The sequence below is a fragment of the Nilaparvata lugens genome, chromosome 5, assembly GCF_014356525.2.
Source record: "Nilaparvata lugens isolate BPH chromosome 5, ASM1435652v1, whole genome shotgun sequence".
Taxonomy (NCBI): Eukaryota; Metazoa; Arthropoda; class Insecta; order Hemiptera; family Delphacidae; genus Nilaparvata; species Nilaparvata lugens.
Genome location: NC_052508.1, coordinates 51,602,646 through 51,617,023, shown reverse-complemented (window position 1 = coordinate 51,617,023; position 14,378 = coordinate 51,602,646). Strand labels below are relative to the sequence as shown.

General features: G+C 35.3%; 1 protein-coding gene across 1 annotated transcript in view; it reads right to left on the bottom strand.

Moving 5' to 3' along the window:
• Positions 1 to 13,883, bottom strand: part of LOC111053510 (unconventional myosin-IXa) — a 111,276-nt gene extending 97,393 nt beyond the window's left edge. Inside the window, exon 1 of the mRNA XM_039428643.1 lies at positions 13,508 to 13,883. Coding sequence (XP_039284577.1) covers positions 13,508 to 13,598 — 91 coding nt within the window. The 5' untranslated portion in view covers positions 13,599 to 13,883. The remainder of the gene's footprint in view (positions 1 to 13,507) is intronic.
• Positions 13,884 to 14,378: the final 495 nt, after the last annotated feature.

Here is a 14,378-nt window from a genome sequence, read left to right as displayed (position 1 = left end):
TCTCCTATCATGAGAAACATTGCTCCTACTTCTGTGTCTGTTATTTTTAATGCGTTAAAGTATCAATTCATGGATCCATGAGTTCAAGCGTCGATTCATTAATATCTCTCTTCTATGCAGTGATAGTATGTTCTTATCAATTCACAAGGCACTTTTTTCAAGTTTTATGGCATGTTCATTATAACTCCTCTCATTCTCTCCTCATACAGTTTCATATCTTCTTCCCGTTCTTCACAGGTTATGTATTGTTCCCTTCTTCACTTCACATTTTAGGATTTCTTTCTTTAGTTCATCTCCAGTTCTATTTTATTTGCCATCAAATACTTGTTGTTTACTTCCAATATAGCATCTTTTCTCCTCCCTGTCCTTCTCCTTCACTCATGAAATCTATTTTTTATTTACTTCTATATATTATATATTTTATTTACTTCTACTTCATTCGCTCAATACAATTTTATTGCATTACTCATCTTAGATCCTCTCAATTCAGTTCTTCACCTCCTGGCACTTATTTCCTTTCCTCTTACTCGTCGTTATCTCTTTCTTCACCATTTCTCTATCATTATGTATATATTTCCACGTTTTTCTTCTTCATCTATTCAATTTTTTTCTGCGCCATTTCTCTATCATTCTATATATCTTTCCACGTTTTTCATTTCTACCTCTTCTTCATCTTTTTATGATTTTTTCTTCTTCTTCACCATTTCTCTATCATTCTTTGTATCTTTTCACGGTTTTCCTTTCTTCTTCTTCTTCATCTTCATTTTTTCTTTTTCTTCTACGTTCGGGAATGACAAGAAAGACCAGAGCAAGCAAGCAAAGGGACAGAGTCAGTGAGTCGTGTATGGTAATGACAGGGTTGGTGGTGCCTTGCAGTTACCTCTCTATCCCAACTCTCAGCTCACAGCTGTTCCTGTACGCGGGTCACTAAACTGAACTGCCATGCGGTTTGGCCAACTAACCTTGGCATTCGAATGGCAACATCATCATCATCATCATCATCTTCATAGCCACTACTATATCATCAAAAGCTTGTTTGTTTCGTTTGAATACTTGACCCCAGCCTGGCAAGCGCAATAATCGCCATAAGATTTTGATAGCAGAACTCTTGCCGCCTAGTGGAACTGGATTTCTGAGTGGAATTGAGACGCAAAATATTGGGTTCATAAAATTATAAGCATAGAATCTTTTCCAGCTGGCATGGTGATATTCATCTTGGTTATTGGTTTGGAATGACCAAAAATAATAACTGGGTTTCGATTGAAATTTAGTAGAAAAATATTGGATTGGTAAATTTATCAGTGAAGATCATAGATTTTCAGGCATTCAATAAGATTTCATCGAATGAGGTGCAAAATATGTTCAATTCACTTGAGGGATTGGAAGCTGTTTGAAATGAATCTTATTTTAGTTGAACTTAGATACAAAATTAAATGAAGGATATTTCCGTTTTCAATCTGAGTTGAATATCAATTCGATAAAAATATTATTTATAAAGCTGCGTTTACACCAAAGTTTCTAACAAAATGTTGATAAATTGATCCTTATAGATTCTACGGAACTTGACAAACACATAATATGTTCATCATGTTTATGATAAGTTAGTTATGTCCAATCTAATAGAATCTATTAACAAAATGTTAATAACTTTGGTGTAAACGCAGCTTTATATGTGACATTCCACGGTATTTGGATGAAAATATCTTCTATATACCGTGTGACATTCAATGTGGAATGTTAAATGAGAAGCGGATCACAAGAACAAAGCTCTCGTGATGTATGAAACGCCACCATTCGATTTCGCATTCGTTATAATTCCATGCGATCTCAAGGTATTAAGAGCGAGTTGATTGAATAAATATAAATCTTATTTATTACTTATATCATTACCCTCAATAAGAAAGAAGTATAGGATATAGAATAAAAAATGCAATCCTAAGAATAATAAAATAATTAGGAAAATTAATAGTTCATGTAGATTCCAAAGGCAAATTCAATGTTTTCAAAATCGAACGGATGCACGGTACAGAATAGCAATTTATCCGTGCAATAGAGGGCGTGAAAGAGTATATTGATTAGCAGTTAATAATACGAATGGGTACTGTTAATGATAGGTGATGTTTATAATAATTATTGAGGGAAATAACAATCATTTATTAACTGGTGGGTGTATTATGTGATAGCCTAATCTGTGGAGCACGATGCCTTTATTGGCCTATTTGCTGTTTGGTTCTTCAAATAAAGTTTGAGAGTGGATCCTCTTCTCTTCTCTCTCTTCCTTCCTTTTCCCTTTTCCAATCTCTTCCAGCTTTCATTTTCCTCGTTTCTTGTCAACTATCTACTGACTGTTTACAATCTTGTTATTCTCATTCTCTACCTCTTTTTTCCACTTATTTCTTCTGCTAACCATTTCTTTTCCCTGTCCATTTTTGAACGTTATTCCATTTTGTCTACTTCCCCCATTTTCCTTTGCTTATTCTCTTTCTCTTCTTCTTCTTCTTTTTCTCAGTTTTCACTTCGTGGCTTCTTTATTGCTCTCTTCCTAATCTTCTCCCAACTTTCAATTTATTTTTCTTCAGCTCTTCAAACTTCTCTTAGTTTTCATTTTTCAACCTTCTTAATATGTTCCTTCATCTGTTTTTTTTTTGTTTCCTCCCCCTTTTCAGTAATTCTATAGAGGAGTCCAAAAAATACCTTTGAAATCTCTTTCAATTTCTTCTCACTCTTCCCAATTTTTCTTTTCTTTTTCCTCTTCACTTTGTTCCTGAATTTTCCGCACTATCATCTACTTTCTCATCTTCTACCTATCCATTTCCTTCTAGAAAACTTCACTTTTTCGCATTAACTGAACTTCACCCTTAACATCATTCCTTTAATCATCCTTCTTCTCCTGTGTTTATTATTTAATCACTCCACTCTACACGTCTTAGTTTCTCTTCTTATTAGAACAGCTGCTACTTTTGTTATTCTCATTCGTCTTCTCTATTCTTCTTCTCATTCGTCATCTCCATTCTTCCAGCAACCTTTTTACCGTTTTCAAGTTTTTACCATCAAACCTCTTCTGCTCCCTCATCTTCGAAATTTTCATTCAATATTCACGAAGTTGTACAGGATAATATTCCTGTAATAAATTTGCAAACACCTGTAATCCTGGGTGAAATTACAATTGGCTGAGCACTGAGCGCCCATCACCGTTCTGCACGTGACAATGAATTTCAATTAGACGACCCTGACCTCCAACGCGCATGCGTACTAGAATTATATTTACACTAGAGTCTCGATTAACCGAGTCTCGGTCAACCGAGGTTCCGTGTTAACCGAGCCTCGGATCGGCCAAGGTCAAGGTCAGTTTGGCAGCTAAGAAGCGAAGCAGTTCGATTACACAAGAACTGTCAAAGATTTTTTCAAACCTTTGTAACTTTTTAATACTTTAAAGTATGTACTACTATTATCTAGTTGTGTGGTTTTGAATATAGTTCATGTTGGTGTACATCACATGGTACGTATTTTTATTTGATTTCCTTAACCCCTTATTTAGATTAGGCCCTCCGTGTTAACCGAGTATTTGACTATCCGAGGTTGTAGCGGTCCCGATTAACTCGGTTAATCGGGACTCTAGTGTACTTTTAGTGTGTGAAAAACTAACTGCAACTCCTCTGTCGGTTTTAGCTGCTACGTTATAATTATCGAAATATCCTTCCTATTAATATTCCTTCCTAACTTCTTCTTCCTCTTCTTGTTCCTCAGTCCTACTAGCCCCTCTCACATTCTATTTCTTCTCCTCCCACTACAACACGTGGGAAAACGGCTTTTCCCACAGCTCTCATTAGTTAATTGAGCTGAACTATTAATGCTGTATATTCTTCTTCCTCCCAATTTTTTTCTATTATTCTTACACCTGCTTCGCTGCATCTCGTGTTTTTCTTGATCACGTTTATTCTCTTACTTTTGTGTCCAATAATTCTTGGTGATCTTCACCTTCAATTATTAACTTCTGCAGTTCTTCCTGGAACTTTATCTCTTTTACTCCACTCTTCTTTTTCTTTTCAACATCTTCTGCTTCTTAATACTTTTTCTCCTCTTTCTTACTCTTACTTTCCTCCTTCTCCTCTCCATCCAACTCACCCTCCTTACTCTTCTTCTGCTTTTTCAACTTCTTACTCTTCTTTTCTTCCTCCTCCTCTTCCTGCTTCTCATTCTGCTCTTCCTCTTCACCATTAGTCTTTCTCCGAGTTGTGGCAGTCCTCTCCTTTCTCCTTATAATTAATTATCTGCTACACCGTGTTGTTTTTTTCATCTTATTTTTATCACTTCACCGCATTCTCCTTCTCCTTGCATGATGCAAATCCCCGCTCCTGCTACTTCATAATTCTATTTCTATTTTTCTAAAACTTCTTTTATTCTCTGCTTTTTCATCCCTATCCTTTTTTCTCTCCAAGTCACTTACTCCTCTTCTTTCCTCTTTTCCATTATTATCAGTGGTTTTCCTTCTCAAACATTTGCTTCTTTCTCTAATATCATCATCATCATCACCAACTTCATCATTATTCTCCTTATTTGTATCTCTCTCGCACACTATCTCCCTTCCTCATAGATTCGACTCTTCTGACAATCTATCTATCTTTATCTCTCTCATCAATTCATCTCTTTTGACCAACCACTGACTGTGGATAATTCCGGTGATCAGCCACCAGCCACCAGCCTTCAATGTGGGATGACTTGTCTACCGCTCAAGAGGTAAATGACTTCCCACGATAGGAGCACAAATAATGACTACATGAAAGTAATTAACGTCGCACTTTTCAATTTAACTATTTCATCAACCCGGATCTGAGTGTGAATAATCTGAAGATAAACTACTACTTCCAAGTACTCGAGTCTTATTAGGGACCATGAAATTACTACTTGATCAAATGATGGTAATTCATTTGATCGTAGAACCGCGTAAATGATGTGAGTTCTAGCAATAAATAGTTACAATACAGTATATAGATTGATTGTAATTAAATCCTTAAAAATAGGTTTGTTTGGAAGGTCAAATGTTATCTCCTTATTTTTTTCGTAAGTCTACTTTTTATTGTAAATAAACAATTTTCATTTTTATTTCTGTTATCTCCTAAGTTTGAATCTTCATACTTTAGGCTGGATATTCCATTGTATCCTAAAGGGAATGATATATATTTGAAAAATAGGTTACTTTCAACCAAGAAAAATATAATCGTTCAGTTTAAAAGTACCAGATCACAGATTTACAGTCAAATAGTTTGAACATTCTTGATTGATATGGATTAAATCTATGAAGTAGTTATAGTAGTTGGGGTGGCCACTAACGAAAATACAAGTGTGTTGAATATGACTGTGTGAACATACATGCTCGTCATACATTTTGTGTCATCAGCGAAAGACTTCGAACAAGATTTTTGAGGTTATGTTCTTGTATTTTCGATATTTTGTTGCTTATTTTATTCTCCGATGCTCTATTTGAGGCTAAATTATTTTGTATGATAATTCGTAATTTTCTAGTGATTTATTTTATGTTATTATTTCATGTTAGAAGCTGCTGTGAAACAGTTGTTTTTCATTCGAAACCTTCCACCTATGAGCTGATGACACAACATGTTTGACTGTAGCTAGGACACATGTCCTAGCCTCAAGTATATCACGGCTAATCTCTCCAGTTTTCCATTCAATTGATTTGTTTAATAAACTTTCGACTCGTAAAGTGTATGAGTGTCCTCCTTTTCCAATAATATTGATCTCAATCAATTATTGATTAATAGGTGCTTTTAACAATCCATTTTCATTTTATGAACCTCATACTATAAAATTCCAAACAGATTAAAAACAGCGATTGTGCCTTTTTTGACCGTCTGATTTAAAATGCAATTGTTGGATGATGATTTATGCAAATTCGTATTTTCTGAGAAGTTGTGGAGGTGATATTGTATTATCACTGAATGAAAATGCTAAATATTGTCCAACCACAGATTCATTAAAAATCGAAATACCGGTCTTGGTTGTTTCACCATTATCAATATCTGGTAAACTCCTCAAAACTTATCACATTATTTGCTATTGTGGAACCCTGTGATCGAACCTACAGGGTGTTTCAGAGAAACGGGAAATTTTGAAAGTTGAATAATTTCACGAAAAACAAATCTTTAAATAAAGTTTTTCATATCATTCAATAGTAAAAATAATGCCATTTTAGAATAAATAATATCGTAACATTTATTTTTTAAAGATGACATCTTACAGGTGTGTTCCTTTTCCACGCAAACATTCCTGTAGTCTCTTCATCACATTGTCCATGGTTTGACGTAACATTACAACTGGAATTTGAAATCGCCTCTCGAATCTTGGCTTTCAATTCTTCCGTTGTTGATTCAATTCAATTCTTTCAAAAGCCATGTATCTTAAATGTTGTCAATCTATTAATTCATTCGAACATTGATTTGCAGTTTCATTGCTCCACCAGTCGCATATTCAACAGCGTTTTTGGAAGTATTCAACATTTTTTCTTTCAGGCATTTTGTTTAAATGGATTTTCCTCCATAAACCTTCACTCCCAAAATTATTCCCCGTTCGAAACCAACCAAACACACACAGAGTTTGTTGCTGTGCGAGCAGTTATCTCAAAATTGAATAAAAATGCAATATTTTGCCGCATAGCGTGATACAGGATACAGGAGAAGGCACAGCGAGACGATCGCAGATATCTTAACGCACCAGAGATACATGAATAAATAAACATGGCCAATAAAATAATGTGTCATTGACCCTCAGCTTTACCTATCCTGACACCTATAGCGTGTTTCACTTTAAACTGTCAGCATTGATTGAATGGGAAGCATTGATGTTAACTATAAGGAATGCTGACAGCGAATCTCACTATAGCAGCACTAATACATGGCTCAGTACATATATATACTTGGGTTACATAATTATATAAATGTATAGGGCTGAGAGCTGCCTGACCACGAGCTTGAATTATTTTATAGTTCTAAGCAAGCAAAGACAGTATAATGCAATTTATTAAGACACACTCTAGCCTAGCTATAGTAGGATTCAACTATAACTGTCAGCTCTCCTCATGTGTATAGCACCAATGCTCCCCACTAGACTAATGCTGACAGACTGAGTGATTATCACTATGGCATTCGTGCTTGTACAAGATTCTTGTTTCCAGCCGAGTTGAAAAAGAAATTGATTTTTCGAATTCCTCACAGCTTCCCCGCTAAACAATAATGAGCTGTGCTCTATTAGCCCTGAACTCCTCTTTTAAGAATATCGTATATCACGTGGTATATAAGTTGTCTTTCGTTTGCAAATATAGAACTGTGTGAGTTTAATAATTTTGCAGGAATAGTGTTGGTGAACGTTTTCCTTCAGCTTGGGAGGATTACCGGATTATCATTATTGTACTGCTTGGTTCATATGGATGTGGGTTTGTAGGTTATATATCCTTCTATGTTTAGGTTTTTTATTAAGAGATACTTGAGTATGTGAGACATCTAAAATAGTTATTTGTGCAACTAGTGCGCAAAGTGACAGTTTCATGCACGGAAAGAAACGTTATCGCACGAGCCGTAGGCGAGGTAGGTTTTGCGCACGTATTTCACATTACATTTTTCCAACAGTTACCATTGAATATGAGAAGTGGTTGATTATGGGTAAAATGATGGCTGAAATCCATCAAATGTTTGTATAATTTTGTTATTAATAACAACTTTAATTTATTTTAAACTTGATAATTCAATTGAAAATTCATCAATAAAATAATGGATAATTTATTCAAATTAAAAATTAAATTAATCCAATTAATTTGAAAATTTGAATAATTTTGAGTAAATCTCAATTCCTAATAATTTTTCAACCAATCAATTTATGAATGAAAAAATATTATTTGAAATAATGAATAATATTCAAAATGTATAGTTTAATGAGTTCTAATTTTTATTTATTTGAAAATTAGAAAAAATAGAGATAGAACAAATTCGCATTCAAAATACACGCCAACAATGTCAACAGCCAATTGGGATGGCTGCATGATAATACGCAAAGTATTAAGAGAGCGGAAAAGTGATTCTTTGCGTTCTGTAATCAGTGCAGGAATGGTCACTTTTCAAGGTAACTGTAGGAAAAATTATTATTCAAGCTTACATCCATGAAAATTCCATTGAAGTCGCTGACATTGTAGATATGAGAATGAATTACCTGATACAATGATGTAAGTTTTCAATTTTCTAAACCTAACAATACTTTTCAAGGACCTTCACATTTTGTTTTTTTTTGGAATCTTGGAATAAATTGGTGAAATTACATAGATTGTTCGACTTCAAGTTACTGAATCCCAATATAGTAATGAGAATCATTCAATTTTAATAAAAATTTATCAGTTAGGTACATGCTTTCCTGACATAAAGGATATAAAACTGATCTTAACAGAAACATAAGAAAACTGATCAAAACAGATCATAATTATTGTAGATGTACGTTATTTTCCATATAACTTATTCGTTTATTCATACAACTTCTTCCTACAGTTTCTCAACGTTTTAAATATACTAATTCAACTAACCTCTATTCAATAGGGCAATGTGCACCACCTGTGAATTAGTGCCTATAATGTCTTTATTCAGTTGATAGGAAGAAAGAATAACCAACGACATCCAAAGACTTAAAAACTTATGGTAATAAATTGAATATTGATAACAGCTAGTTTGAATCTGTACCGTTAGATGGACCCCAAAATATATATAAATCCCTCATATCCTTTCTATGAGTATAATTGATAGGAAGTATAACCATTAAAAACACGTTATGTCTCTGTAATAGATGAACATTGACAGACAAAGAAAAGAAATACTAGAAACTCGTGCTCCAAGACAGGTGGAGGTTAAAGTTTTATTTGACGATATATTGATTACATCTAATGATTCAAAAAGTGATTCCAAAGGAAGAAAAGGTGTTTCTCCAGTAATTGATATGGGTGTGTAATGGGGAGGATACCGGCTTTGAAAATGTAGATTACAGGCATGAGAGAGACAGGAAAGGAAACGCTCTGCATTTTTTTGAAAGTTGAGATGTAATCCGTGATGCCGATAATTATTTACGGAGCAATTAGTCGGGAACTGAGGGAAATTCGAGTGATAAAAAACGTCTAGAGGGGCTAAAAAGGAGTGAGAGCCATTCACTACAAAATGTCAGCGTTGATTGAATGGGATGCTTTGATGTTATTTGTAATCAATGATGACAGTTTGAAGGGAATCTCTCTATAGACCAGTTGCAGCCTAAAAGCACGGCACGCGACAAATCGCTTCCGTCCTTTCCACAAATTCTGGAAAAAGAGGAGAAATTATGGCAATGCAATTGGAAGAGCTGCTAATTGAACTTGAGGATTAATTAGAAAGAGGAGAACAACTCTCGATCGACAACTGTCAACTGATAATCCTGTTCCTATTCACACACACATGTTGCAGGAGTATCTACGTATTCCAGTTTCTAAATAGTTCATTCAATTTTGTTCAATTGTATTGCATTTTGCTTTAGTAACATCAAGTCATATTTTCATCAATTTTTTCATCATCATAAAATTGAAGGAATTAACTATCCTGTAAAATAAAATTACTCATGTCAAAACAATGAATTTACTACACAAGTTTGATTCAAACTCATATTTTCAGCCCTTCAGTACAGGTATAAGAATTATAAAATGTCACATGCTTGAATTATAAAATCAAGCGTAAATTTGACTAAGTAGTCCTCACGTCCATAAAATAAAATTTCCCTTGGCCTACCAATTACCAATCGTCTTCCTGGTCTATTTCCCAACTTGTTATCCCTTATTCCCACGGTACTTCAAACGTTACCAACTACACTACAATCAATGATATTGATTGGGTTGCTCACCTATAAAATTATGAACGGCATTTATAGGACAATAGGATTTACTTAAACTCGACAGACTTTCTACCCATGAGACTCGAAACAAAAACTTAAAATCGATAACATCAGATCACAACATAAAATTGTTGATAGCACCAACTTATCTCCGCCATCATCATCATCGTCAATAATACATTCCATGGCAATAGATCCTAATAATAGACACCTTGGAATCAGGTTGATTATCTTACGAGATTAATTCATGATGTACGGTATTAATAACTTTCAAATGATGAGAATGATGGTCGACAAACTTTGGCACTTAATTTTGATACAGTAACTCTTGAAAAAATCTGGTGTGGCGTACTCACACAACTTTCCTTGCCGTTATGAAAATTGATCACCTGACGCTAGTTTAAACGCGCATCTCAAGTCAAAGATCTGAGCCAGCTGGTGACAGTTCAATAACGCTGGATACACACAAGATCTGCTATCTCTTCATAGTGAATGATTTAATAGAATCAACAGTTGCCAACAGTTTGCAATAGAATAATGACATTTTCTCAAATTCCAAGTCATTCCGTTAATTGGGAGATGAGATATCGTGTACACTGACGCACATACACTCATATACACACACACACACACCACACACACACACACACACACACACACACACACACACACTCACACACACACAGACCATTTTTTAGGACTCAGAAGACCTTAAAACGTTTAGAAATTTTAGAAATTGGGGTACCTTAATCTTTTTTGGAAAGCAATACTTTCCTTACCTATGGTAATAGGGCAAGGAAAGTAAAAACTACAAATCAATAATATCAGATCAGATCAGATCATAACCAATAATAATGGCATCAGGTGGATTATCACAATATTAATTCAGGATGAACGGTATTCATAAGTTAGATGGGATTGGCTGAAGGTCGACAATTTTTGAATTTTCAAAAGGTCCCTGAACTTGACAGAGGCCGGTGAGGATGATAATACTTGAGAACCGGTCGCGGATCCCGCTCAGGCTCAGGTGCTTTTGCGCACTATCTATCTGCGGCCTAAGCTGCCGATTACAACATTTCATGTCACATAAAAACCTGAAAAACATTCTGTCCAGTGAGATAGCCCTGTTTCAGATGTCTTCATTAAATTGCGGCTTTTGGCCGAGGTTTATCTTGGAATTTTATTCGTCGATATGCATTGTGTATAGGCTAGTAATCTTACAATTATTATTCTGAAATCGAATAAGCTTTAGCATGCTTCCAGTGTCATTTGATTACCTATTCGTGAATCCCAAAGATTCCCATTATCATCCTGTTTCATCTATTAATCTATGCTTGAATAGGCTCATTTGCATATGATTGATGGTACCGGTATGTTTCTATATGAACTGATATTATTGATTTGCAGTTTTTTCAAAAGTTGTTTTGAGTCAAAGTTTGTCGATGATGCCTTGAGTATTGAACCTCAAAATCTATGCCAATAAAACTATTTACAAAGAAAAGGCAAAGACTTTATAATGTTTCTATTTGATTATGGAACAATTTTACAAATATCGTTATCAGGGATTTCACTGTGATTCTTCAATTTTGACAAAAGTTAGACCGATATTTTTGTATAATTAATATTCTTCTTTTGGATCTAGCTGTATCTATCCTATCTAGTAAGTTATCCAGGGGTACTCAAGCCCATTGACGCACCTTCCCCCCTAAGTATCCCAAATTTTATTATCCCCCGAAAGAGTCAACCTACCAAAAAAAAAGGTTTTTGGATGGGTCCCCCCACCCAAGAATGGTTTGGAGACCCACCCCTGTGGATAGCCTTGTTGTATCATTACTCAAGATACGCTTTATTACACAGTACTATGATTCTTAGGTGTTCTGAAAATTCCCAGGTTCTTCAATGGTTGTAGGCTATAGCAGTATGTATCAGTTGATGAGGAGTTGGGAATATTAGTGTTTGAAGAAAGTAAAAGGATTTCCTCAATGTGAGCCTGTAGAAAGTTTCCTATTCCGGAATTCAAGGTTAAGGGTTGGATTAGATGAGGAATGCGATTGATATAATTTATGAAGATATCCTTGCAGTTTCGACTGTATAATTTGATTAAATTCCAACCTTGTGATCGGATATGCTTGATGTGATATGCTTGAAATGAGGTCGTCTTATGAGTTCATTAAAGGGAGAGGAAGATAATATTATGCAAAGTTGTAACAGGATATGCAAACATATAAAAAATGTAAAGTAGATACAAAGCAGATACAAACTAAAGTAGAAAAAAATATGAGAAAATTAGGAACTCTTGACATTGATGTAATGATTATGCAGTTTTTTGATCCCTGGGTCATGTGTGCACCTCTCCTATGATAAAAAAGTAAAATTATAGCCTTCTTTTTAACTAAAAAATTAATATTCCAAATTTCGATTGAAATAAAAAATTTGTTGAGCATTTTCAATCATTTTTCATAGTTGAAACAAATCAATCACATAGTTATTCAAGCATCAGTGATTCTTAATGTGGAAGGGAGGTGGTTATTTATTTATTTATTCTTACAAAACATTTTACCTTGACCTTTCATTACCTTACCTTTGACTTTCTTCATGTTATGCTACAGATTGAAGGCATAGCAGACATGTGATTAGTTGAAATTTCACGAATATATTTTATACTTAGTGATGCTAACGCGAAACTAGAATTGATGATCAAGGACAATCTTCAATTCATCAACTAAATAAATTAAAATCACTTAAAGAAGTCTTAAATCTATCATAAATACTATACACAACAACCGGGGCTACAAGAAAATGCCTCTTCTTTACAGGAGTAAAGAGGTAGATTGCTCGGCACCTATGTCAGTCAGTATGTCCTGAAGCAGTATGTCCACTCATCCCTCATCATCATTCCTCCAATCACCCAATCATAATCCTGGAGCTTATCTGTTCATGTTCACATCACACTCAGCGAAAAAAATCAAATACATAACATTAGTTGTATATTGCAAGGTCTGTAGGTCACGTCATGTGGTATAGGCTAGTGCAAATTTATGCTCTAATAAAGATATTGTATCGTTTTGTTTCAATTGTAAAATCACTACAAGACTCCGATGAAATAAACTACCCATTGGTGTTCAAAGTTGCTGTGGCGTACCGTATGCCAAATCTTTGGATGATGAGGGGGATAGACCTACAAGTGAGATATATATGTGAGGTAGAACACTCTGTATGTTTCATTCAATCATTCACAAAGATCGTGCTGTCATAATCAATATTGAAGCATATTCTTTGAAATATTGAAAATAAATGCTGTGAAATCATTATAAATATTTTAGAAATTCTAATATGTAGGTACAGATGTTACAAAATTAACAGAAAAGTTCAAAAGTGAAACATGCTATGTTTTCTTCCCATATACTTTTATGATAATAAATTGTAAATATCTATATAGTCTAAGGAAGAGAAAGAATGTAAAAATAACCTCATTTTTACTTGAGGTCTGAAATCAACCTCACTTCAAAAGTTTGGTCCATAACAACTAGATAACATTTGAGGTTTAAGGTTAACTTTTGTGCTTGAAGGTTAATTGGAGGTACTGTGAAGTTGAGACGCCTACCTTGAAGCTTCTTCTCGGTCTCCCAAAACTTCTGCAGCTCGGTGAAATATTTGTCCAAAATGAAAACCTTCGACAGTCCCAGAGTTGCCATTCCCAAAAACTTGTTTTCCACTGGAATCACATGGCATCACTTGCCTCGGATTGAAACAATCATTGAATTCAACTAGCACACAAACACCGCGAACAAAGACTACACAAAACAACGCGAACCGAGGGACAACACTGAAACTGAGGAGAACTGGCAGCGCGGCTAGGGGAGAGCGAATGCTTCCAAGCCAAATCAGGTGTGGAGATGGTTTGGTAGGATGAAAAAAATCGTTTTATTTTTTGCTACAACCACTTGCAACGGCGTTGACCGAACAACTGAAGAGAAGACAGATACGTCCAGTTGCAGACCTAGTCCCACTACGTCACTGGTCACGGGACCACATTCCTGGCCTGCTATTGGCCGAGCGACTCGGCAGCAAACAGGTTCTTTTGCCCCGCGCGCGCTTTGCTCCTTTGCTCCTTCCACTCGCGCGCGCACACGCACACACACACAAAATACAAACACCTATATACGGGGATTCTTATTTTTTATCTTTCTCAATGTCTCCTTGTTCTTCTGCTGCCTGTTTCTTTGGTGTCCTTCTCTAGTGCCTACACTGCCTACATTTCTCCCTGTCCTCGGTCATCTTGTGCTCCTGTCTTGATCTTCGTCTGCCTTCTCTTTCTCCTGGCTTCTTCCTCGGTCTTATTATCGTCCTCCTGCTTCAGTTCCTCCTATCTACTTTAGTCTTCTCTCGTCTACTTTCTAGGTTTTTATCTCCTCACCGCTTTCCTAATTCTTCTACTAATTTATTTTTCTCCCTCTGATTATCTATCATTCTCT